Consider the following 27,074-nt stretch of genomic DNA (forward strand, 5'->3'; position numbering starts at 1 on the left):
GCAGCGCCTCAAACATGTTCTTTATCTCGTTTCCATGTTGTATATTAATTATCTCTCCAAGTAGTTGCTAAATGGTTTGTTAGTTTGTTACTGCGTTCTTTTTATGTAGATTCATAGCGAGCGTTTGTTTTGTTTACAATAGAGAGGGTCTATTTCTTTCCGTAGCCGCATTTCTTGCGCACTTCTGATTGGCCAGTGGCCAGACTCGCCTCGTATCATTCTACGCGGGTGGGGATGAGGATAATAATAATAATCACTACCGCTCGCTATCAATCTACGCCGTATATAACGCAAATAACGCAGTGACGAACCATTCAGTAACGTAAGTAGCGTTACTGAATTTCAAAAGTAATGCGTTAGAGTACTAGTTGCGGCAAAAAGTAACTTCGTTTCTGTAACGCGTTACTTTGTAACGCGTTAGTCCCAACACTGGTGATGATCATAGCAAATGTACAAATATCTCTTTTGTAATATTGTTGTCACAGGTTTTTTATATTTATTCTGATATCTTTCCTTTTCTTTGCAGCTTACTATCCGTCTTCCTTGGGGAACCCCAGTTACCTCAACACTGGGCTGACGAGCACCAAGAACTATGGGAAGACCATTCTTACAAAGGCATGTTCCATTTCCTTCACATTATCCTCCAGTTCTACCTTACTGGAATCATTCAGGACAAAGCAGAAATGCTGCATCACTCACTTCCTGAAAGGATGATGTACCACATAGATTAAAAATAGAAGCAGACTATTTAGGACCTCTCTTGTAGGTGAAGATCCTTTCAAACTCATTGGCCTCATTTCTCTCCCATGCCTCAGGCCGTCAGGGTTCGCACAATGTCCTTGAAGTGCTTGATTTTTGTAAACAAAAAAAAAGTCAAGGCCTGGAATTCCTTGAAAACAGCAATTCTTTTTAACAAGGTGCTTAAAAAGTCCTTGAAATTCAAATCAACCATTCGCATGGAAAGTTTTGTTCATCCATGATCAAATAGTTCTGAATCAAGAAATATAATTGTTTTATCTAAAGTGTAAATAATTGTCGGAAATAGCTATTTTTTATTATTATCTTTTTCCTCCTTTTTCTGATTTCTCTCCCATCCCAATGTTAGTCGTTATGCCAATTCCCAATCCCCTTCCTGGTCGTTGCGCACTCTACCCCCTACCGTCGGTCCGGGAGGGCGGAGACTATCACATGCTTCCTCCGACACATGTGTACCCAGCCCACCGCTTCTTTTCACCTGGCAGTGCGGACTCTCACTGGGAGAGTGTAACGTGTGGAAGGTCACACTACCTCTCCTAGATCCTTCCCTTGCTGTGCAGGCGCCCCGACCGAATTGTAGGAGTCGCTGTTTACAACGACCAGGACGCGTGTACCGCTTCAGCAACAGATCCTATTTCCGGGGTTGCCCTGATTGGCCGTGACGGCCACGTGACACGCCGCGGCCACCCCCCGCGGCAGCAGACGCGGCAGCGAGAGAGGCCGCCGCTGTGTTGTACTTGAACGCGGACTTGACCTGCCGCGACGCTGGAGTTCAGCTCGACAATGAGAAGCATTTTGGATAAAAGTATTCTGTACTTCTGTATGACAACAATGTATGCCTTTCAAATGATAAATGATAAATGATTAAGCGTGGCGCGATGTGAAAGGCAGTGGGGCACAGCTCTGCACTCGGGAGATGTGGCGCGACAATGAGAAGCATTTTCCATAAAAGTATTCTGTACTTCTGTATGACAACAATGTATGCCTTTCAAATGTTAAATGATAAATGATTAAGCGTGGCGCGATGTGAAAGGCAGTGGGGCACAGCTCTGCACTCGGGAGATGTGGCGCGACAATGAGAAGCATTTTGGATAAAAGTATTCTGTACTTCTGTATGACAACAAGTTCAAGTTCAAGTTTCAAGTTTCTTTAATAGTTGTCATACAGAAGTACAGAATACTTTTGTACAAAATGCTTCTTACTGTTGCGCTCCAGAGACTGTGCATGACAAGATAAGTATGAAATAAAAACATAGTAAAAATTAGAAGTAAAAAAAGAGGTCACAGTGTTCAGTTTAGACATATGTACAATGTTCGTAGACGTAGTTACCATACAATATACAATACTGTGCAGTGTACTAATATACAATACTATATAGTGCAAGGCATAAATGGACGAGGTGCAGTTTAGGTACAATTCACAGTAGGTGTACGAGTTGTAGTGCAAATCCTTTATCAATAAATATAAAGTGTAAGTGTGTTTGTGTGATCTAAAGTGTGGAGAGTGGGTGCTGCAGTGTGTTGTTTGTTTGAGTGAGTGTGTGCGTGTGGGTGTGTGTGCTGTGTGCATTTGATGGTTGTTGCATAGTGATTATTGTTCGTTTAGCGATTATTGTTCGTTTAGCAGCCTGATGGCCTGGGGATAGAAGCTCCTTCTGAGTCTTTCTGTGCTCGCCATAAGACTCCGGTATCGCTTGCCTGACGGCAGCAGTTCAAAGAGGCAGTTGTTCGGGTGGCTCGAGTCCTTAATAATTCTCTTAGCCTTCCCCTTGCACCGCTTGTTGTAAATGTTCTGGAGGGTGGGAAGCCCCCCTCTAATTGTGCGTTCGGCTGAACGTGTCACTCTTTGTAGTCTGCTACGGTCTTGTGCAGTGCTATTCCCAAACCAGGAGGTGATGTTGCCGGTCAGGATGCTCTCTATTGTACATGAGTAGAAGTTCCTAAGGATCTTCTGACTGACTTGGAACTTCCTTAGGCGCCTGAGGAAGTAGAGGCGTTGTCGTGCCTTCTTCACAACACTGTCAATGTGTGTGGTCCATGTCAAGTCCTCGGATATGTGGGCTCCGAGGTACTTGAAACTGTTCACTCTCTCAACTGGTGCCCCGTCGATGCTGAGGGGGCTGTAGTCCTTGACCCCCGACCTCCTGAAGTCCACAATCATCTCTTTTGTTTTGCTGACGTTCAGGGAGAGGCAGTTCTCCTGACACCACTGTGACAGGTTCTCTACCTCTTCCAGGTAGGCCCTTTCGTCGTTGGCAGAGATCAGGCCCACCACTACTGTGTCATCAGCAAATTTGATGATGGTGTTGTTGTTCCGCTGTGCTACGCAGTCATGTGTGTACAGGGAGTAGAGGAGGGGGCTCAGAACACAGCCCTGGGGGGCCCCTATGTTGAGCGTGATGGATGAGGAGGTGCAGTTGCCGGCTCTTACCACCTGGGGTCTGCCCGTCAGGAAGTCCAGGACCCACTGGCACAGGTCATAGTTCAAGCCCAGGTCCCTGAGCTTGGCTATGAGTTTGGAGGGGACTATGGTATTGAATGCTGAGCTGTAGTCGATGAACAGCATTCTCACATAGTTCCCCTTCCTCTTGTCCAGATGTGATGCTGCTGTGTGCAGCACATGGGCTATGGCGTCCTCCGTGGACCTGTTGGGGCGATATGCAAATTGCAGAGGGTCCAGGTTGATGGGGAGGGAGGAACAGATGTAGCCCTTCACTAGCTTCTCAAAGCACTTCATGGCTATGGAGGTGAGGGCTACAGGGCGGTAGTCGTTGAGGCAAGCGGGCGTAGATTTTTTGGGTACAGGGATGATGGTGGACTTCTTCAGACAGGTGGGGATGACGGCCTGTTCCAAGGACAGGTTGAAGATGTCAGTGAATACCGGGGCCAGTTGGTCGGCACAGACTTTTAGGACGCGGCCGGGGATGCCGTCCGGTCCTGCTGCCTTCCTGATATCCACTTTTTTAAAGATCCGTCTCACCTCATGCTCTGTTACCCTGAACACTGAGTCTCCATCAGCAGACCCCCCCCCCCCCATTGCCGTGGTTTGTAGGCTGGTGTTGTTATTCACAACCTCAACAATGTATGCCTTTCAAATGTTAAATGATAAATGATTAAGCATGGCGCGATGTGAAAGGCAGTGGGGCACAGCTCTGCACTCGGGAGATGTGGCGCGACAATGAGAAGCATTTTGGATAAAAGTATTCTGTACTTCTGTATGACAACAATGTATGCCTTTCAAATGTTAAATGATAAAGCGTGGCGCGATGTGAAAGGCAGTGGGGCACAGCTCTGCACTCGGGAGATGTGGCGCGACAATGAGAAGCATTTTGGATAAAAGTATTCTGTACTTCTGTATGACAACAATGTATGCCTTTCAAATGTTAAATGATAAATGATTAAGCGTGGCGCGGTGTGAAAGGCAGTGGGGCACAGCTCTGCACTCGGGAGATGTGGCGCGACAATGAGAAGCATTTTGGATAAAAGTATTCTGTACTTCTGTATGACAACAATGTATGCCTTTCAAATGTCAAATGATAAATGATTAAGCGTGGCGCGATGTGAAAGGCAGTGGGGCGAAACAGCTCTGCACTCAGAAAAAAAATGTGGCGCGACAATTGCTGCTGCTGCACTGGCGTTGAAGTGGGGAAGCGGCAATGAAACACAGCAGCCTCGGCGTTTTGCCGCGGGGCGTGGCCGCGGCATGTCACGTGGCCATCACGGCCAATCAGGGCAACCCCGGAAATAGGATCCGTTGCTGAAGCGGTACACTCGACCAGGACAGGGGAGGAAACTAACTTTTTGGCTTACCAGCCAACTGGTATATGATTTTTTTTACCAGCCAAACAGAGTTTTTTACCAGCCATAAATAAATCGCTAATTGTGATAATTACTTCTTTGTATGTCTTCGTCTAAATTGATTTTCAATCATAGTAATAATCACACCGTGTCTCTACTCTTTAAAATATTTATTACCATAACACATTAATAAGTGTCTCTACTCTTCACAATATTGGCATAAAACATATATTAATCACACCGTCTCTACTCTTCAAAATATTAGGATATCACATATTAACATGAAAGAGGGAACTATTCTGGACTGGGTTGGGCTGAACTGGGCAGGGCAGGGAAATATGCTGGGCTGGACTGGGTTGGGCAGGGAAAGTTGGGCCGGTCTAGGTTGGACTGGGTTGGGCTGGGCTGGGCAGTGAAAGAACCAAGCATTTCACTGTAATGTAATAGCTAAATAAAACAACTTGAACTTGACTTGTTACATTTGCACTCTGGTTGGATGCCAAACGTATTCTGGTTGTGCTGTATGATGACAATACATTGGAATCGGATCTCATGTCAACGCTAGGGGTTCAGCAGGTGTATTCTGAATGACAAGTATGACAACATCACCGTTGTGAAGGGCATATGGGCGAGTGGTGATATGGGGGGAAACCCGGTAATAATTCGGTAATAATAAAATGTCACTCGGCTGCATTTAAGCAAAGCCGCTCAGTATAGTCCACTATGTTGAACGCGAGTTATGGTAGCTTGTTACATGCTAGGTAGCTAGCCGGCTAATGCACTTGAGTGAGTGGAATCGTTAGCCTCACGCCCACTTGTCATTCTCATCCGACTCGAAGGAGACGCGTCGCATGCTTTTGTTCGCCCCCATGTCAGACAGACCGCACTTATATCCGAAAGCGACGACTTTACATGCAATTATTTTCATCCACTGATGTGTTTTTGTCTACGTTGTCAAGCCGGTGACGGGAGTCTGTAGGTCCGCGCGCAGTGATCTGTCCACTTCCCCTAGATGGGCGGCATCTTCTAGAAAACGAGTGTTCATTGGAGGAACTTAGAGCGCAACGATGATGTTCATTGGTTATGGATTATTATGAGGCGCAAATTGGAGGAATCATAAGGGGGGAGTCAGAGTTCGGCTTGTGCCAGTGAGCGAATCAGCAGATTGCAGAATGATTTTTTTGGTTTTGTTTACTACTCGCCAGTGTGGTGAGTGCTCTTCATGAATCACTCGCCAAACATAAAGAATACTCTCATTTGGCGAGTCAAATGGCCTAATTTCCTCCCCTGGACCAGGACCCACCCTCGCCGGGTTTCCCACCCGCTAACACTGCCAATTGTGTTAGTATGGACGGTCAGCCAACCCAGAGGCACCACAGCCGGATACGATCCCACTGTCTCTGTGGTGGTAGACAGACTGACGCTTAGTCCGCTGCGCTAACCGGCCGCCGGAAAAAGCTTTTAAGCCATAAATATTGGATCAGATTTTCTTTTCAATAAAAAACTGCATTTAAAAGTGAATTGTATCCTTTTAAATGCCCTTTTAAAATGGAAAATAGAGATTAGAAAAGTACTTGATTCCTTAAATTTCATTTTGCAATGTCTGTGGGAACCCTCTGTACATGACCCACTACTCCCCCTATCTATATCTTATATATCTATATATAAGCTACTTCTGCAATTCTTTTTTAAATGTAGTAATCAAAATCTGAATATGGCCTGCATTATCCAAATTGCAGAAGGCTACAATATCTGGCAAAATTACCATTTCGATTCAGTACAATGGAAATCTTGTTGCATTAACTCATTCAGCGCCAGTCACGAGAAAACTCTGGGTTTAATCGTTTAATCGTTTAATGATTTTTTTGCATTACATCAGAGACCAGGTAAGGACTCTATATATCCAATCTGGCGTTGATCTGATATTTCGTTCTACCGCGAATCCGTTTTGTACATGTTGACTGGAAGCAACTCACTGATAATCGACAGGTGTATTAGACCCATAGCTATAATTTAAGATATATTTTAAGCACTCGCAAATCTCGCAGTGCCCCATTGACTTACAGCGGTGGCGTCCTAGCGCCATCTCGCGGATTAAGCCCTGGCGCTGAATGAGTTAAGAAAATATCTTTGTTTTGTACAGACACGCAAAAATCACATCATTTTAATCCTTTTTTAAAAGAATGTCACAAAAAAAAAACCATTCTTTCTAATATTATGAATCCACTTTTTAATTATATATTTATTTATAATTTAATATTTTATAATATCGCAATATGATATTTCGTCCATATCGTGCAGCAATACCAGAAGCGCTCTGCCATAGACCTAATTGATTACGTCACAAATGCACAGACCATATTTCATTATAACATAACACATACATTATGGAACACAACACTTAACCGGCAACACTAGCATGTGTTTTATAACTGACTAATGCAAACCTTTCAGACAAGTATCTGTGATGGCTTTCAAATGAGTTCCTTCAACAGCGTATGTTTTTTATATCATAGAAGGAAAGTGCTGCTGTGAAGTGCTGTATGACAACTATCCAGTTGTCATATCCAACACTTGAGCGCCAAAAACGAGTATACTAGTTTTTGGATCCTTTGATCTTTTTCCTTTGATCCCCGTTCTAAACACTCACTCAGAGCTGCCTGTGTCTCCCTGGCACAGCTGCCTACGTTGGAATTGCAATGGCGATCGAATCCCGCCAGGTGGCAGTATCGCCTACCTTTTGAACTGGGGATATCAGTTGTCTTCCAGTACTGAGTTACCTCCGGCTGCTTTCGCCTCGGAGTGGATCAGGACATAGCAATCGGTCGGAGATTTGGTGCCTCAGACCTATTCTTTCCCGTATCATAGCCATGCCCAATATACACGAGTAATTGCGATCGCCATGGGACGACTGGGATTTATTCATTTTAGAGTACCTTCTGACTGAGGCCATGGTTACACTGGGGAATACAGCAAAGTTTTTGTTGCTGAATGATTATGTTTGCTGTCCAAGTTAAAAAGAAACGCCGTTTTGGCAGGAAAACGCGTTGTCCTACTGGCAACGCTGAAAAGGTGTTTCCGTTTTGGATACTCGCCAAAACTCGCCGACAATGGTGCCATGTAATCTGCGTGAGCCGGATACGGAGACGTTCTGCCCAATGCCCATGCGCAGTAGAGACCTGCAAGGTTATTTCCAGTGTTTACAGCAGAGCTGTCCCAAGTAGCTGCGGCTGCCATGTGTTGTCAAGTTATTGTTATAAGGAGCCCAGTCCAAGCTACAACAGTCTGGATTCCCTTAACAATTGTTTGTATTGAGCCGTATTGTATTGTACCCATTCTGCAATCTGTTAAATAAAGTTTACATCCATTCATTCTGCTAGCATTAACGTTACCAAGCTGCTAGCCACAATGCTATACTGTTATAATGGTATCCCATCACGTTAGCACGTAAGCTAACAAAATCGGCGATGATCTTTTTGTGAGACTAAACTTCGCTCTTGTGGTGTTGATGTTAGTTTTGTTTCATCAACAAATGAGAGGCAGAACACAGTGAATGTATTCGTTTTGTTTATTGCACTTTTATTGCACTTTCTTTGCTGAAAGATAAATGCTACGTTGGCTAAATGGCTCACGCGAGGCATTTAAAGATGGTGGATTGTTGATTTTTAGCAGGAAGTGTATTGGCACATTCAACTTTTCTGATTGGTTGAAAATGGCCTTCATGTTTGAACTACATCGCCACCTACTGCTTTGGCATTGTACTACATGTATATACATCACTGTGCTCAGGAGGCAAAAACGATGTCTAACTTGCCTGCCATTACGTTGCGTTCTGAAAAGCGAAACTGACCCTGAAAACGAAACTAAAACTCGCCATAGTGTAACTGCAGCCTGAGGTAAGGTCTATTTTAGGTAACCTGCTGGTATTTTTTTAACCTAAAACATGCTTTTGTACCGATCACAGTGTCGTATTTTACCAGACCTAAAACATGCTTTTGGTAACGATCGCAGTTTCGGGCTAAGACGACCCCGATAATAGTACAATTATTACATATGGATTGATGGATCAGACATGCGTGTGTGTGTGTGCGTGTGCGTGTGTACACCATCAGGAGGCAGACTTGGTGACCACCCATGAGCTGGGTCATAACTTTGGAGCAGAGCATGACCCAGACAACATCGCCCACTGTGCGCCCAGTGACGACAACGGGGGCAAGTTTGTCATGTACCCCATCGCCGTGAGCGGAGACAATGTCAACAACAAGGTACTTCCTACACTTCCTATGACATCGAAAAATGTTGTACTGCACTATGGAAGATCGCCACACTGTAGACGTGAGAGGTAACTCTGCCTTGTTTAAACATGGAGGATAAGAGAAAACGGACGTGAGAGGTAACCTTGTTTAAACATGGAGGATAAGAGAAAACGGCGACAAAATATATTTCTTCAAGCAAGGTACCTTTGAGCTCTGTGTGGTTCACATTTTATGCTCTATAAATGAGACTGTTAGCTTGTACGTATTTCACAGCACTGATCCCGACCAGATGAGCTCATATGGGCAATTTCACTGTGTTTCATGCATTGTTGTTGGAAGAGTCTTCTCTTGTTCAGCCCAACTTTTCTTTTTTTTATTCTATTTATTTTTGGGCTTTCTGTATTTTTCACCCATCCCAATTTTAGTCGTTATGCCAATTCCCTTCCTGGTCGTTGCACGCATTGCCCCACTGTCGGCCTGGGGAGGCTGTAGAACTACCACATGCCTCCTCTGATACATGTGGAGTCGCCAGCGACTTCTTTTCACCTGACAGCGAGGAGTTTCACTGGGGGAACGTAATGCGTGCAGAGGTTCACGCTATCTCCCCCAGATCCCCTCCCCGCTGAACAGACAGGCCAGTAGGAGTCGCAGTTTACAACGACCAGGACACATACCCCACCGGTAGGGACGACGGACCAAGCCGGAGGTACCGCTGACAGCTGGATTAGATCCCAGAGTATCTGCGGGGGTAGGGGAGTGCTTAGTCCACTGCGCTACCCAGCCGCCCTCTGGTTCAGCCCAACTTGGCGATTTAGCTGCTGTTTCTTCATGAAAAAGTTCCATAGTGCAGATTTATTTGGAGATGGATGGATACCACTCTTTACTGCAGACACCAATGATTCTGAAGCTGCAATAACAATTTTCTAACAGTATTCTTTACATTTGATGGCCACCTGGTGGTGTCATTGAGTCGTGGTGTCCTACTTGATCAACCCTGCGCGCACACATTTATTTTATTTATTGACAAAACCCGGCCCACACTTCAACTCCGCCTATTTTATAAACCTATGCATTAAAATAAATAAATCATCAATATCATGCTGTCAGAACAGTATTATGTTTGTAGGTGAAGTATTTACCTACCTTATTTTACAAACAGGAAATGCCCAAGAGAAAGTTGTATGTATTGTAGTTGAAATCTATTAATCCATGCACGAAAATGAGAAGTTCCCCCCAGCAAATCTCTTAGTTACAAGATTGTGTGTGATCACAAGATGAGGCTTTCGTTTTGGGAGAAATTAAGGGTTTGTTTAGAGTGGCTCAATGCTGCCCACTAGTGGTCAGAAAACAATTATTGCAGCTTTAAGAATAGGCCGATAACTGAATACGATCCCTTACTTTTACACAACAGTATATACTTAGACTTTTAGTTCCATCTGAGATTTTTTTTTGAGATATAGAATACATTTTCTTCCATTAGAGAGAGATCCAATATACTTCTGTGTCATAAATTATTTCTGACATGATTAACCGCTAAAATATTGCCCTGATGTTTGTTGGAATGTTTCATCTAAGCATGGTGTACTATGCTTTGCTACATGATCTCTCTCTCTCTCTCTCTCTCTCTCTCTCTCTCTCTCTCTCTCTCTCTCTCTCTCTCTCTCTCTCTCTCTCTCTCTCTCTCTCCCTCTCTCCCCCCCAAAGCATTTCTCCAACTGCAGTAAGACCTCTATAGGGAAGACTTTACGGTCCAAGGCTAAGCTCTGCTTCAAGGAGAGGAACAGCAAGGTGTGTGGTAACTCGCGGGTGGAGGAGGGTGAGGAGTGTGACCCGGGGCTGCGCCACCTCGGAGACGACCAGTGCTGCACGTCCGACTGCAAGCTCAAAACTGTAGCAGAGTGCAGGTAGGAGCCCTGTACACACCCCTGTAGATCTTTACACCCCAGTGTTGCAGGCCATGTGTACATTACAATGAAGATCTATGATGTCTTGGACAGTTATTTTGTCTAAGTTGTACATTGCAAGCAAGACCACCACAGCCTTTTAATGATAACCACTCAACATTTCTGTACTGTTTTGCTGCTACTGGTTACAAATACACACACAAACACAGACACACTTTCTATACCAGGGGTTCCCAAAGTGGGGGTCGCGAGCCGCCGCAGGGGGGTCGCCAGATGAAGAAAAAAAAAATCTGAACTTAGAAGCAGGCCAGGCCAGTATTTCTAGTTGCAGTAGCGCAATAGTTAGATAACCTAGGTGGTGAACAACCAGGAGATCACTGCAACTCACACAAGTTGGAGAACTATCTCTCTCTCTCTCTCTTGCTCTCACACACACACAAAGGGAGCTGCATGTGATTGGTGGAGGCGGGACCCTTACAAAAAACTGTTGTTGCTAATCATTGACACATGCTAGCCTGTAATAATCCCCCCCAGAAAAATCTACTTTGCATTTGATATATTGCAAATATATGCCATCACACACACTGGCATTTAAAGGGTTAGAATTATAAAATGAATATGTGGTGTTATGATCAGGATCTGAGATTACAAAAAACAGAAAATCCATCAAAATCAGTGTTGTTGCTAATCATACATATGCTAGCCTGTTTTTTAGCAATAATTTGTGATGCCATCACAAACACTGGCATTTAAAGGGTACAAATAAAAAAATTCCTGCACCAGAATGCAGGAAATGAAGTCTTTAAAAATGTCCTGGTGGGGACCCCAGACCCCACCCCATGCTTAAAAAGTGGCCCGGCTGGGGCTATATTTTGCACTATATTTGCTGGCCTGAATGATTTCCCCAGTCCGGCCCTGGTTAAAAGCCTCCAATGCTTATTAGTGTGTGTGCGTTTGAACGTTTGCATGTTTCAACCATACATTTCCATTTATAAAAAAAGAAAAGAAAATTATACTTAAAACATTTTTTTAATTTTTTTTACCTCCTATAATAGTGGGGGTCGCGGCTCTCTGACACCTTTATTTGGGGGTCGCGGCCTGAAAAGTTTGGGAACCCCTGTTCTATACGACTATTATTTTCACACTTCACTCCATATGCTTGGCTTCTCTCTCTCTTTACAAGCATGTGGGTTATAATGTAGTGTTGTATTAAATTAATATTCTTCTTCAAACACACAGGCACACAGACGTAAGTAATAGTTATTCTATAGTGTTTACATTAATATTCTTCACACGCATACTGTACACCCACACTGTACAGTAATAATGTTCTACACACACTCACTCACTCACTCACACACACACACACACACACACACACACACACACACACACACACACACACACACACACACTCACCTTGTTTTCTTTAAGGTCAGCACATAGCTCTGCCTTGTTAATCAGTCATTATACAATGGCATGCAAATTTCTTGATTCTGATTGGCTGAAACACTTCTTTCAGACGTTGTTATTTCTCATAACACACTCCACGTGATCCCAGAACCCGCCCACAACCGAATACAATTTTTTCCGAATCACTCCCCCGTTCGTGTTTTTATGAATGAGCCCAAGATGGCGGAAAATAATCTTTATGAATGGATGTATTTATATCGTCATAACGACTCATTCAAAAATGATAGTCACGTGGAATGTGTTAGTTGCTTACACAATGTTGGATTATGTAATCTGTTGGTCATGACTCATTGTGAAACAAAATATAAATCGCGGGAAGTGTGTTGTTTGATGGCATTCGTTGTAGAACCTCCCTCTCCTTTAAAAGGACATGGTCATTTCACTGTTAATAAAATGTTCAATCAAATAACCGCTAACTTCACTGTTAGAAGGCATGCTTTGTAGCAACCTATGTATAGATGTAGCACTGTCTATATGTATGTCATATATGTTATGATGCATTGAAAATGGGGGACCCTGATGTAAACGAGACGAAAGTTTTTCTCTGTTCTGCATCCCCTTAACAATTGTGTGTATTGAGCTGTACTGTATTGTACCCATTCTGCAATCTGTTAATAACATTTTCAATCAATCAATCAAATAACAACCCGTAACTTCACTGTTAGATGGCATGCTTTGTAGCAACCTGCCTCTGCAAAAGGACACTGTCGCACGAAGCGATTTCACTGGATGTCCCGGACACAATGGAAGTATGGATATATTCGTAACGAATCATTTAAAAAAGATGTTAGTTGTTTACACAATGTTGGATTATGTAATTGGTTTGTCATGACCCATTGTCAAAACAATAATATATTGCGGGATTTATATGAAGTTTGTTGTTAGATGGCATGCTTTGAAGCACCGCACCTGCTTCTAGACACGGAGGCAATTTTTTTTTTTTTTTTTTTACCTACTTTTTCTGCGGATGGTTTTGTGAATAAATCTCCATTATGCTTCAATTACTGTGTGTTTATTGTATAGCAACAATAAGTAGGGATGCACCGAATGGGAAATTCTTGGCCGAATGCCGAAAGGCCGAAAATGATTAATATAAATATACGGTATATATAATGTATTTTTCTTTCTTTTTCAGCTACCCGATTATGGCAAAAGACATGATTATGGCAAAACTTAACTTAAATAATATTAATAATCACTATTATGGGCCCATAAAACATTTATTCAGCATTTTTGAATGCATACATTAATTCCAGACTGACTGCTGAAAGATTGTACAATTTAAACATTTTCTCTTTGCATACAACAAAATGTGCATTAAAGTCAAGTGCATTTTCTTTTCGCTGTAGGATAACTAACTAAGTGCATTCAGAACAAAGCCAAGGTGCTTTAAAACTGCATAAAGATCTGCATAAAGACACACACACGAGAGGGAGAATAGCTTATAGCAGACTTAATGATGCAACTGTAGTGGCTACTGTCATAATTCATGGCGTTCCTACATGGAAGGACTGTTGTATTTACTACATCTCCCGTTACTCTTAGCGGGGGATGACGTAGCTTACGAGAGATGGGTCAAAGAGGAATGGAAGCATTGTTAGCTAGCTTAACGCTAACGTTAGTTTAAAAGGTTTTAACGGCGACGGGCATATAGTAATGGCGAGGATATAAAAGACGCATTTATTGGATGCGTTGCTCGCGGAGTTTACATAGAAACAGCGCGACTCCCAAGAGGAGTTAGTTATCACAGGCTGCAGAACGCAGGAAGAGCTGCCAAGCTGCTCACGTTATACGTTGCGCATGCTATGTCTGTAGCCGTGTTTGGATTACGTCATCACAACAACACTTTAGGTTACGAACGTTACGTTGACATTCTGTGATATATTTTTGGTGCTAAAACCCTTTCGGCCGAAAGTGCCTTTTTAACCATTTTCGGCCGATATTTTTCGGTGGCCGAATATTTGGTGCATCCCTAGCAATAAGGTTGGATGAATTCGGCCATTGTATAAAAGACATTACATCACTTGAAGTCGTGTGTTATACGAATTAGATCATGCCTAGGGGGGTCTAACGACCCTCGGCTGCGCCTCGGGCCTAACAACCACCCCTAGGCATGATATAATTCGTATAACACACTCCTGCGCGTGATGTAATGCTTAATTCTATAGTTCCTCTTTCTCCTCACAGTGACAGGAACAGTCCTTGCTGTAAGCGTTGCCAGTTTGAGTCGGCAGAGAAGAAGTGCCAGGAAACCCTCAATGCTACCTGTAAGGGAGAGTCCAAGTGTACAGGTGAGAAACCCTCAATGCCACCTGTAAGAGAGAGTCCAGGTGTACAGGTGTTTGGGAGGCAAAATAAATGCAATAAAAAAAAGCCATTTACTGTAATTTCCTTCAATTTAACAATGTAATTTCAATAAAATAGCAAATAAAAGGGTATGTTCCAAATAAGTATATGGTTGCACAATAGTTTAACGTTGAAGACAAAAACACATGCACACACACACACACACACACACACACACACACACACGCAATCATGTATTAGACACTGATGTTTCTGTTTTTAAGCTGGCCCCAAGCTTTCACTGCAATTTTGTTTTATTATTATTATTATTATTTTTTAAACACAGTGGCGCTGCGCCTCTATACCACTGTTTAGGCAAAGCCCTGAGCTCTATGTACATGTCTGACTTGTAACCGTCCTCTATACCACTGTTTAGGCAAAGCCCTGAGTGTTATACATGTCTGACTTGTAACCGTCCTCTATACCAGTGGTTCCCAACCTTTTTCCCCCCAGGGACCCCCAAACATCTCTGATGAAATTCGCGGACCCCCTCCTAATAAGATACCATAAAATACTTTTTTTTTTTCATTTTAATAACAAACTGAATCTGTCCTAGCTGGGTTTAATACCTTTTTTTTGTCATTTTAATAACAAACTGCTTATACACAGGCATATGCATCACAATTAGACCCACTATGCTTCTTTAACTTGTGCCTTCAATCAACAAATCTCATCTTGCACCATATGCATTTCAAAATGTTTGGCCAATATTCAAATCCTGTATTCATCCTCTCAAATCAGTCCCTAATGGTGAACGGTTTGCATTTATGGAACAAATCAATGCAACAAATTAAACTAAATATGAGACAGGAAATTCCAATCAGTAGCAGAGAGAATCTGTCCTAGCTGGGTTTAATACCTTTTTTTTGTCATTTTAATAACAAACTGCTTATACACAGGCATATGCATCATAATTAGACCCACTATGCTTCTTTGACTTGTGCCTTCAATCAACAAATCTAATCTTGCACCTTATGTATTTCAAAATGTTGGCCAATATTCAAATCCTGTATTCATCCTCTCAAATCAGGCCCTAATGGTGAACGGTTTGCATTTATGTTGAATGAAGTAAGAATCCACTGCAGTAAAAATATCCTCACCTCGAGTGGTGGTAGTAAGGTTGACTGACATGAGAATGTCCTGCTTCAGATCCTCATTTTCAATATATTGCACATAAACGATGAGCACAGCCTCGTCTGCGACAGTTGTAGTTTCATCAAGTTGTATGGCAAATGGACCCTTTCTAAGCTTTTCTGACAGCTGCTGCTCGCAATCACTTGACATCTTATCAATTCGGTATTTCACTACATTGTTCGAGAGTGGTACTGATTTTAGTTTATCCGCCACCTGTGGGCCGCACAGTTTCTAAACCATTTTGATGCAGGCTGGTTTGATGAGCTGCTCGCCAATATTGTGCAGTTTCTTTGCTTTTGCAATTAAAAGCGAACACTCAAAGGAGGCTTCGGTAGCCTTCTGTAAATCACTGCCACCCCTGCTCCACGCTACTCTAACATCAACAGGCTTGTTCGCCTTGAGAGACTGTTCTTTCCTCCGAAAAAAGTCTGGATCCTTCCCAACGGTTTCTGGGTGCTTAGACGCCTGATGTCTCTTCAGCTTGCTGGGCTTCAGGCTCGAGTTTGCCAACTTTTCTCCACAAATCACACACTCAGGTCGTTTGTCTGGTTCCTCAGTGAAGCCCATGGTGATGTAATTTTCGCGATTGCTGTAGGTCCTAACTTTTTTTGCAGATGAGCTGCCATCATCTCCTTTTCGTTTGTCACACATTTTCGCCTCTGGCGGCTGACTGCAGACGAGCCGAGAAAGTTAACTAGCGTGCTAGGCTAGCTACAGAAAGTGATACAGTCAACTGATTCGCGTTTTAGCGGCTACCCGGTAGCCTACTGTTAACATTCAAAAATCATGTCTAGATGTTTATTTATTTATCTTTATTTTTTTATTGTAGTGGAGAGACTATTCATGCTTCTGATGATAAAAAAAAAAAAAAAAAAAAAGACCTCAAATCATCTGTGGTCTGGCGGACCCCCTGCGCCCCCTGGCGGACCCCCAGGGGGTCCGCGGACCCCAGGTTGGGAATCACTGCTCTATACCACTGTTTAGGCAAAGCCCTGAGTGTTATACATGTCTGACTTGTAACCGTCCCCCTTGTGTTTCAGGCCGCAGCAGCGAGTGTCCTCCTCCTGTGAACGCTGATGACGACACCATCTGCGTGGACAACGGCCTGTGTTCCAACGGAACCTGCATCCCCTTCTGCGAGGCCACGCAGAGCCTGCGGTCCTGCGCCTGCAACGGTTAGGGACAGAAATACTGTTGGTCGTCCGCAAGGAAACTATAAAAGAAGGAACTGTCATTACGTCACTCACTGTGTAGCGCGTGAACGCACATTGGTACCAAGTGTGGAAACCTCGACCGACATTGAGTTGAATGAGATCAGCCATCTCCTTGCTTATGACCTCTCGTTTAAACAGGTTATTACCTCGCATGTGAGAATCATCTGCAATTTGTTGCATTGTTAACTAGCTAATGTTTGATATATTGGTTTACAGTATGTACATTTCCTCAGATAGCTTATTTAGAATTTGAATACAGGCTTCAATAGAATTGGCACCAAAGTCTAGCATCAAGCAGAACATAACGCTGGTATTCGTGATGACACAACTCCTAAAGGTTCATGTAGACTTAAAAACTAGACTTTAATATATGCTATATGTTAAAAACAATAGCAATATGTTATAGTTTATTTTTTATTTTTTATCTACTTTTTCTCCCATTTTCTATTTTTCTCCCATCCCAATTTCGTATCATCCAATTCTACCCTCCCCTGTCTCGAACGCTGTTAGGCCATGCCTCCCACAAGCCGGCTGCAATGTGGACTAAGCCTTACATCACGTGTCCCCTCCGGTACTCGAGGAAGCAGCAGTCGCATCTTTTCACCTGCACAGCGCGATCTCTCAGCGTCGGGGGTCTGCGTTTGGAGGGCACGCCGCCCCCGTCGCTTCCTGATTCTGCTGCGCAGGCGCACCAACCGACCTGTAGAAGTCGCTGTCCACAACGTCCGATCCCCACCCATCAGCTTCCCACCCCCTAATACTGCCAATTGTATTAGTATGAACGACCAGCCAAGCTGATAGCAATGCGGAGAGCTGAATGGGTACAGATCTACTGTAGATCCGATCTACTACTGGACAACAACCTTGACCTACTCCTCACTGAAACCTGGCAACAGCCCTTGGACTTCTACTCCCTCAACCAAGCTACCCCCTCAAACTACAGCTACATCGCCAAGCCCCGCCTCTCTGGCCGAGGGGGGGGGGTCTTGCCGTTTTCCACAAACACTCCCTATCCATTACTGAACTGCACCTAAACCTCCCTCCCATGTTATCCTTTGAATACCTCGCCTTCTCCCTCCCCAACTCTATCACTGCACTACTTCTTTACCGCCCTCCAAAGCCTCACCCCTCTTTCCTAACTGAACTTTCCGATCTCCTGACTATAGCCTCCACTCTCTCCACCCGCCTCCTACTCACCGGTGACTTCAACATCCATGTTGACCAACCTGACTCAAACCTCACACCTGACTTCCTCTCCCTCCTTGACTGTTTTAGCCTCACCCAACACATCAACTTCCCCACCCACAACAAAGGCCACACACTTGACCTTGTCTGCTCTGCCTCCCTACCCATATCAAATCCTCACCCTATCCCATTCCCACTCTCTGACCACTACTGCATCCTTTTCTCTGCTCCCCTTCCCCCACCCCACCACTCCAACAAACGCACCATCTCTTTCCGAAACATAAAATCCATTGACCCTGTCCCAGTCCATATCCTCTGCCTTTCCCCCTGACTCTGCCCCCTCTAACCCCGATGACTATGCCCTCCTGCTCAATTCCACTCTCTCTGACTCCCTCGACTCACTGGCACCCCTGAAAACCATCACTGTCTCATTCACCACCTCCTCCCCCTCGTACACTCCGGAACTCCGCTCCATGAAGCAGACCGGCCGCCAACTTGAACGCCTCTATAAAAAAAACCATCTCACCATCCACGCCGACCTCCACAAACAGCACGTCTCCTCCTACCGTGACGCACTTCAAGCTGCCAAATCCGCCCACTACTCCACCATCATCAACAGCAGCAACCGCAACCCCCGGACCCTCTTCTCCACTGTCAAGAAACTCCTGCAACCCCCGGACAATAACTCACTCTCCTCCCCTGACCTCTGCAACTCGTTTCTCCTCCTTCAATAACAAAATATCTCAAATCAACAGCTCACTGACCGCCCGCATCGCCAACTCCCCCACCCTTGCCCCCCCCCACTATCATTTTCCCCCCACCTGACTCCATCCCTCCCACCCCTTTTATGCCTTCGCCCCAGTCGACTCCTCCTTCATCACGGACCTCATGACCACCCCCAAGTCCACTACCTGCTCCCTTGACCCCCTCCCCACTACTCTCACCAAGGCCTGCCTCCCTGCTGTCATCCCCCACCTCACCGCCCTCTTCAACCAGTCACTATCCCTAGGCCACGTCCCCTCCCCCTATAAACTCGCCGCTGTCACCCCTGTCCTCAAAAAAAACCCACCCTCGACCCATCCAACCTCTCCAACTACCGCTCCATATCCAATCTCCCTTTCTTCTCCAAAACACTTGAACGCATTGCTGCCTCCCAACTCCACTCCCATCTCCAGTCCAACACCCTCTACGAACCCCTTCAATCTGGCTTCCGCCCTGCTCACAGCACTGAAACTGTACTGGTCAAAGTAATCAACGACCTCCTCATCTCCGCTGATGCTGGTGCCCTCAACATCCTGATCCTACTAGATCTTAGTGCAGCCTTTGACACAGTGGGTCACTCCATCCTCCTCCAAAGGCTGCACCAACTGGGTGTTGAGGGCACAGCACTTGACTGGTTTTCTTCCTATCTCACTGACAGACATCAATTTATCTCCCTCTCCGGCCACACCTCTTCCCCCTCCCCAGTCACACAGCGGGTCCCCCAAGGCTCAGTCCTAGGCCCCCTGCTCTTCATCTGCTACATTCTCCCCCTCGGTCACATCATTCGCAAATACAACCTCAACTTCCACTGCTATGCTGATGACACCCAAATTTACATCACCACACAATCCCCCCACAGCCCTCCCCTCAGTCACATTGAATCCTGCATCACTGAACTACAAACCTGGATGACCCATAACCTCCTCAAATTAAATAGCGACAAGACAGAACTTTTCATCATCGGCACCAACACCACCCTCACCAGATCCGGACCCATCACACTCACCATCAATGACTCCACCATCACCCCCTCCCCCCTAGTCCGCAACCTCGGTGTCATCCTCGACCCCACCCTCTCATTTGACCCCCATGTCCCCTCCATTGTCAAAACTTCATATTTTCACCTCTGCAACATTGCCAAAATCCGTCACTGCCTCTCCCCCCCTGCTGCTGAATCCCTCATACACGCCTTCATCTCCTCCCGCCTGGACTACTGTAACTCCCTCCTCACTGGCATCACCTCCCGCTCCCTCCATAAACTGCAGATGGTCCAAAACTCAGCCGCCCGCCTCCTCACTAACACCCGGTCCCGCGAACACATCACTCCTGTCCTCCACTCCCTCCACTGGCTCCCGATCAAGGAACGCATTAACTTCAAAACACTACTCCTCACCTTCAAAGCCCTCCATAGCCTGCCCCCCCCCTACCTGACTGACCTCCTTCTCCCCTACCGCCCCACCCGTTCCCTCCGGTCCTCATCCACTATTTCCCTCACTGTCCCGTCTTCCAAACTCAAAAGTTTTGGTGACCGGGCATTCTCACGAGCTGCACCCCGACTCTGGAACTCCCTCCCTCAGACCATCAGAGACTCTCCCTCACTCTGCACCTTCAAATCCAGACTCAAAACCTACCTGTTCTCCCAAGCATTCAACCTCCCTTACCCATAACCACCCTCCTCCAACTCGCCACCATTTCCCCCTGCCCCACGTTCTCTCCTCTCCTGCCCACCCCCCTTGGTTTTCCCTTACTCTCCTCCCGACTGTCTCCCCTACTCACTCCCGTATTTGTTATCTGTTGCTTGTGGTTTTATGTTCCTGTGTATTCTTATTGTCCTCCGTTTCCCTGTGGTTCTCTGTTTCTTTGTTTTCTTTGTTTATTTTTTGCCTATTGTCAGCGACTTTGGGTCTTTGAAAAGCGCTATACAAAATAAATGAATTATTATTATTACTGTATGTCTAGGTGTAGATTAACTCTGAATGAGTACAGATCTACTGTATGTCTAGATTAACTCTGAATGAGTACAGATCTACTGTATGTCTAGGTGTAGATTAATGTCCGCTGCCACAGAGGATACAGACTACATCAAAGAACTGAGTCCAGACACCAGTACTGTTTCATTAAACGCCGTCTACCTCCTTCTCTCTTCATCCAGAGACTGAGGACTCATGTAAAGTGTGCTGCAGGGGCAAAGATCACACCTGTTCTCCCTACATTCAAACCAATCACAGCTTCCTCTACCTGCGCAGGGGTAAACCCTGCACGGTGGGCTTTTGCGACGAGGGCGTAAGTTACCGACTTTTTTTTATTATTATTATTTGTCATAAAAGTACGTCTATTGTATTCTAGGTTCCTCCCGTTTGCCCGTTTAGTTATTCCTTACTTTGTCTCGTCGCTTCAGGTAAATATTGTCTGTAAATGGTGTTTTTTTTTTTCTGTCCTGTAAATGTCCTTGTTTATGATGGACCTCAGTAACACTCACAATTCCTATGGCGCCAGCTAATGGGGATCTTAATAAAATAGATACATTTATTAGAAGTCCACCACCTCTCTCCGCTCTTTACAAACTCATTGGATTCCACCTGCCCTCACACCCTTTCAGGACCGAAAGCTCTATTGGAATTATATAAATACCAGATAATCTTTGCACGTACCACGTGTGTGGTTAGATAAAGGTTTTTGTTCTTTCCACGTACCTTAATTAATAGTGTCTGTGGTTAGATGCAGGTTTTTGTTCTTTGCACATACTTTACTTAAAGGTCCCATGTTTTGCTATTCCTTTCACTATTTGGGCAATGTTACACAATTCCTGTGAGTCTATGGAACAAATCTGTACGTTTTTTTTCCCAAAAATGCATTGTTTTGTATTTCTAATCAAGTACTATAAAGCAGGGGTTCCCAAACTTTTCAGGCCGGGACCCAGAAAATAAGGCGTCAGAGAGCCGCGGCCCAATGCACATCGTCAGGCTTATTTTTTTCTTTTCTTTTTGCCAGGCGACCGATTTTTTAAGCCAAATATCACTTCAATCCTATTAAGTTAGTTCAAGTTAGTTATTCATTTATATGTGCTATTTATGAGAGGGCTAACTTGTTGCAAAATAATAATGATAATAATAATAGCCTCATTAAAATACTATTGTTGCTTCGGTTGTTTTCAGCGTTTTATATGCATAATCTGTTATTTAGTTTGAAATGTTCATTGAAATAAGTAGATTTTTCGTTTTTGTTTATTTATTAAGTTAATATAAAACCATATAGTCACATTTTAGAATACAATAGAATAGAATTTTAGAATACAACTAGAAACACTGTCCTGGCCTGCTTCTAAGTACGTTTTTTTTGGAAATCATCTCGCGGCCCTCCCGTGGCTGCTCGCGGCCCACCTTTGGGAACTTTGGGAACCACTGCTCTAAAGCAGCATGTGTGTGTGTGGGGTGCTCCGTGTCCCTCTCCCTCTCTCTCTCTCTCTCTCTCTCCCTCTCTATCTCTCTCGCTCGCTCGTTCTCTGCTCTCTCTGTTGGCACCCGCGCCACGTCAACCCGTTTGAGGAAGTGTCAGTATTTCCACTCGCTCTGTTGAGCGAATTGTTGAGTGTGGCTACAACCATAGAGTTGTTAGTTATGCAGATGAGAATTATTGGACGTCACAGGTGCGCGCAATTCAGAATAGCTTAGTTCAGTGAGGGAGGATCTCGTGAACTCGAGACTGGACTGATGAGCCAAAATGAGAATTAGAGACACAGACCCACATTGCTAGAAAACAATGCTAAACACTGGAAAAGGCCATTTATAAGATACGGGACATTTAATGATGTCTGTGCTCTTGTTTTGTTAATTTGTCTGTTTCTACAGGGAAAGTGCATGAAGCAGGTACAGGATGTGATCGAGAGGTTGTGGGACTTCATTGACAAGCTGGACATCAACACCTTCGGTAGGTTAAAGGGAAAATCCAATGGAATTCACATAGGTCATTCTATACTGTAACGCTGTACAGCTCAACGTTGATTTATGAATATGAGCAAGTGTCTTCTTTAGCTGGATACCAGAGAGACGAGGCTCTAGTAATGATGTAGTCAAGAGATTTATCCTGGAGCTGCTCCATAGACAATGAATAGTCAACAACTCCCAGGACACCATGATAGTAACCATGGTGATTTTACTGGGATATGAGGACACCATGATAGTAACCATGGTGATTTTACTGGGATATGAGGACACCATGATGGTACCCATGGTGATTTTACTGGGATATGAGGACACCATGATAGTAACCATGGTGATTTTACTGGGATATGGGTAGATTTTCTGGTTCAGAGCTGTAAATCCTATATTTAAATAAAACTCATTTGAATGTAGGCTGATTAGCTAAGACAAAAATTCTACAAGCCCACAAAGTCAACTACTACTTGATTGTCATTAGACCAACTACACAAAGTGTCACTTGATTCAAGCCTTTATGCTCTGTGATCTCCAGCATAGGGATAGTTGTCTATGTTTATACATAAGTGTCTGAGGCACAATATAAATTCTGTTTTAGCAGGACTTTCTCTTTAAGTGGATTAGATGAACACTATGTATTGTGACTGAAACAGCAACATGACTAGATTGTAGCTCACTATCAGGCTGGATGGATACATGGGTCAGCCAATATTATTGGCCCAAAAGTAAGGGAATATTATTAGCAAGGATCTGTTATTCATACTGTCAATATAAATAGAAAAGTATATTGGGAGTCTAAAGCAAGTCTCTCTCTCTTTGTATGCCTCTCTCTCTTTGTATGTCTCTCTCTCTCTTTGTATGTCTCTCTCTCGTTCTCGTTCTTGTTCTCTCTCACTGTATGTCTTTCTCTTTGTATGTCTCTCTCTCTCTCTCGTTCTCTCTCTCATTCTCTCTCTCAGGGAGGTTCCTGGCTGATAACATAGTGGGGACAGTGGTGGTTTTCTCCCTGGTCTTCTGGATTCCCCTCAGTATCCTCGTCCACTGTGTGGTAAGACTGTGCTGTGTTCTGTCCTGCTTTTTGAGTATGGCAAGTTACTCAGGAAGTGTAATTAGTTACTTATTACTGATTACTCCTTTAAAAAGTAATCAAGATTTCTTTACTTATAACTTTGCATCAAAGTAACTAGTTGCGTTACTCATTACGTTACTTTCGATTACCCCCCCCCCCCTCCGAAAAAGTTATGTACAATCTGTTTAGCCTCTGTTAGCTGTCCAGATGTCAGCTGTGGTGGAAACAAAGTCTACCTCTCTTGTGTGGCCTTCAAATTAGCTTCCATCACAGCATATTCTCTCTCTATCTCTATCTCTATCTATCTCTCTCCAGACTATATGAACCACACAATCATGACAGCTCTCTAATTTAAATGGTAGAAGATCTCAATGATGCACATCTGTATTCAATACTGTCGCCCCACTAAAAACTAAAAAGATGTCGACAACCAGAGCCTCCCCCTGACTGAACTATAATGGTGTCAGCAAAGAAAATAGGAAATGTCGTGCAGCTGAGAGAAATGGAGGAAAACAAAACCCACTATTGACTGTGATATCTACAAAGATGCTTTAACTGCCTATAACAAAACTATCCGCTTAGCAAGGAAAGACTACTTATCTAAAATCATTACAGAAAACGTTGGAAATTCCGGAATCCTTTTTTCCCCACTATCGATCTACTGCTCAACACTGCCCCCACTCTTCTGCAGTCCTCAACAGTTAAATGTGAAGAACTTGCACTATTTGGTGCAAGTTCAACAAAATAACTTCCATCAGAGCCAGCATTACTCATGATGGAAATAAAGCTGATCACAGCCAACCCCGCAATGTAGCCATGAGAAGATTCACATGCATTCAGAAAAATAAATAAATAAGTTAAAGGGGCTATGCATTATAAATGTCATTTTTCAGTCTCTAGCATTGTATTATAGTAATAGGAGTTCGTATCAATGTGTTTTAGGGTCTAAATACCATATTGGTGGATTGCTCCGATTCAGCCCAGCCCCTCTCGTCCTCTAGTAAATCGGGTCATTTTGATTTGAAGGCCTGAGTCACGTCATTCGGCGCTGTGGGTAGCGCACAGTGATGCGATTGGCTCTGTGGTTGGAGCTAATGCCCGCCCCCATTCAACCTCGAATAGAGTGGTACACTACCTAGAAACAGGAGTGCAGTCACTTGCATATCTTCCACGATGAGCAAACCCCGCAGAACATGTTCTGTTCCTGGCTGTAAAGCTACTAATACGTCTTTGCACGCTTTTCCCGTGGATGCCGAACTTCGCCAGCAATGGACCAAGTTCGTTTTTGGGGACCCTCCTAGTTCTGTCGCAACGTCTCATACTCGGGTTTGTACTGCACATTTTTCCACCGAAGACGTTGTCAATCAAGGTCTTTTTGATGCTGGCGTGGCATCCTGGATGGTGCTAAACAAAGGAGTTGTACCTACTATTCGGGACCCGACACAAGTAGTAAGTAGATATGTCGTAATTAGCCAGCTAACTAACTAACTGTTGCTAGCTACGTTCACTGTGTGTGTGGGGGGGAACCTTGGGGGGTGGGGTGAGGTATGTTATCATCAATACAATCTAACGTTACTGTGTGTGTTCGACGGTGGGGTATATAATTAATTTGTTGATGCTGGGGTGGCATCCTGGATGGTGCTAAACAAAAGAGTTGTACCTACTATTTGGGACGCGAACGAAGTACACTGTATATAACTGCTGCTCTTTATAAAGTAACGTTATAGCAAACTATTGAAGCAAGCTAGTCATAATTAAAAACTGCTCAATAAAAAAACACAACTAGTCAGAGGTAAACAAGGTAACGTTACTTATAGCAAGCTATCGAAGCAAAAGCTGGCTGATCGATCAAGTAAGTAACGTTATTTCGGCAAGCCATTATACTAACGGTGTAATCAACTTACCAATCGGAAACTATTTGCAAGCCTCGCTGTTGCAAATCGACTTCTTCTTCTTCTGAATCATACTGTGGGTCGCTCTCTGGATCCCAAACATAATGTACAGCCATGATTGTTGTTAGTTAGTAAAATCGGTATATGTTTTGCGTGTCGAAATAAAAACACCTGAGACCTGAGAGGGAAGGACGGGGAGATGGGCGGAGCTATTTGGTGGGTGGCTGTCACTCAAAGCATTCTGCTAGTATGGGTGGAGCCAAGCCAATAACAGCTTGAAATCTTGGAGATGAAAAATTCTGGTTTTGAGTACAAGATTAGAAATATAAAACAATGATTATTTTTGGAATAAACCTTACAGATGTGTTACATAGACTCACAGGAATTGTGTAAAGTTGCCCAAATAGTGCTAGGAATAGCAATGCATAGCCCCTTTAAAATAACGCACATCCTCCGTTCCTTGGTGCTGAGCCAAACTGTAAAAACAGTAGTACATGAAACAAAGCGGAGCTCGCAGTATCTGCTATTTTGTCACAATTAAAACACCTTGGAGCATCAGAAGTGAGTTGCGAGTCCACTTTGTTTCAAGATTCACATGCATCACATTAGATGAGCTTTGCAAAACTGTCTCGGAACTCCCCCACCTCAGACATTGATCCTGTACCTACAGCATTTTTTAAATTGGTGTTTAATAGTGTTTCAAGCCCTGTGCTAGATATCATCAACACTTCCCTTAGGACTGGTATTTTTTCAGATGCCTTTAAAACAGCAGTTGTAAAACCTGTATTAAAAAAAATAACTAACTTGGATAGTAATGCACTGGCAAACTATAGACCGATATCCAACCTCCCGTTCATTAGTAAGGTACTTCAGAAGATAGTTTCAGTTCAAATAAATTCCTTTCTTGAAGAAAACAACATCTTAGAAGAATTTCAGTCAGGGTTCAGAAAATATCATAGCACTGCAACTGCCCTCACCAAAATAATCAGCAACCTCGGACCTTATTCTCAAACTCTGATGCGAATAAGGTTAATGGATGAGTAAAAACATCCTGAAACTAAATGAGAACAAAACTGAAATTCTAATTATTGGCCCCAAAACAAAAAAAGAAACATTAATTAAGAACCTGGGAGGATTAACCCCTTGGATCAAATTTGAGGTCACAAGTATTTGGGTTATCATAGATTCAGAACTGAACTTCAATTAACAAAGTGACCAAAACATCGTTCTTTCATCTCAGAAACATAGCAAAGGTACCACTATTTATAAATGTAATGATTGTGAAATATTTGTTTAATGAGACTATGAGCTGTATGTGTATGTCACCGAATTTCCCCAAGAGGGATTAATA

At 43.9% G+C, this 27,074-nt stretch overlaps 1 protein-coding gene across 1 annotated transcript in view; it reads left to right on the plus strand.

Moving 5' to 3' along the window:
* Nucleotides 1-27,074, plus strand: part of LOC311241005 (disintegrin and metalloproteinase domain-containing protein 17-like) — an 80,850-nt gene that overhangs the window by 47,255 nt on the left and 6,521 nt on the right. Inside the window, exons 10-17 of the mRNA XM_084329656.1 lie at nt 527-615; nt 8,666-8,818; nt 10,514-10,713; nt 14,374-14,477; nt 16,707-16,841; nt 20,980-21,110; nt 22,676-22,754; nt 23,722-23,810. Of these exons, the coding sequence (XP_084185782.1) occupies nt 527-615; nt 8,666-8,818; nt 10,514-10,713; nt 14,374-14,477; nt 16,707-16,841; nt 20,980-21,110; nt 22,676-22,754; nt 23,722-23,810 (980 nt within the window). The remainder of the gene's footprint in view (nt 1-526; nt 616-8,665; nt 8,819-10,513; nt 10,714-14,373; nt 14,478-16,706; nt 16,842-20,979; nt 21,111-22,675; nt 22,755-23,721; nt 23,811-27,074) is intronic.

This window comes from Notolepis coatsorum (assembly GCF_963971535.1).
Source record: "Notolepis coatsorum genome assembly, chromosome: 14".
Lineage (NCBI taxonomy): Eukaryota > Metazoa > Chordata > Actinopteri > Aulopiformes > Paralepididae > Notolepis > Notolepis coatsorum.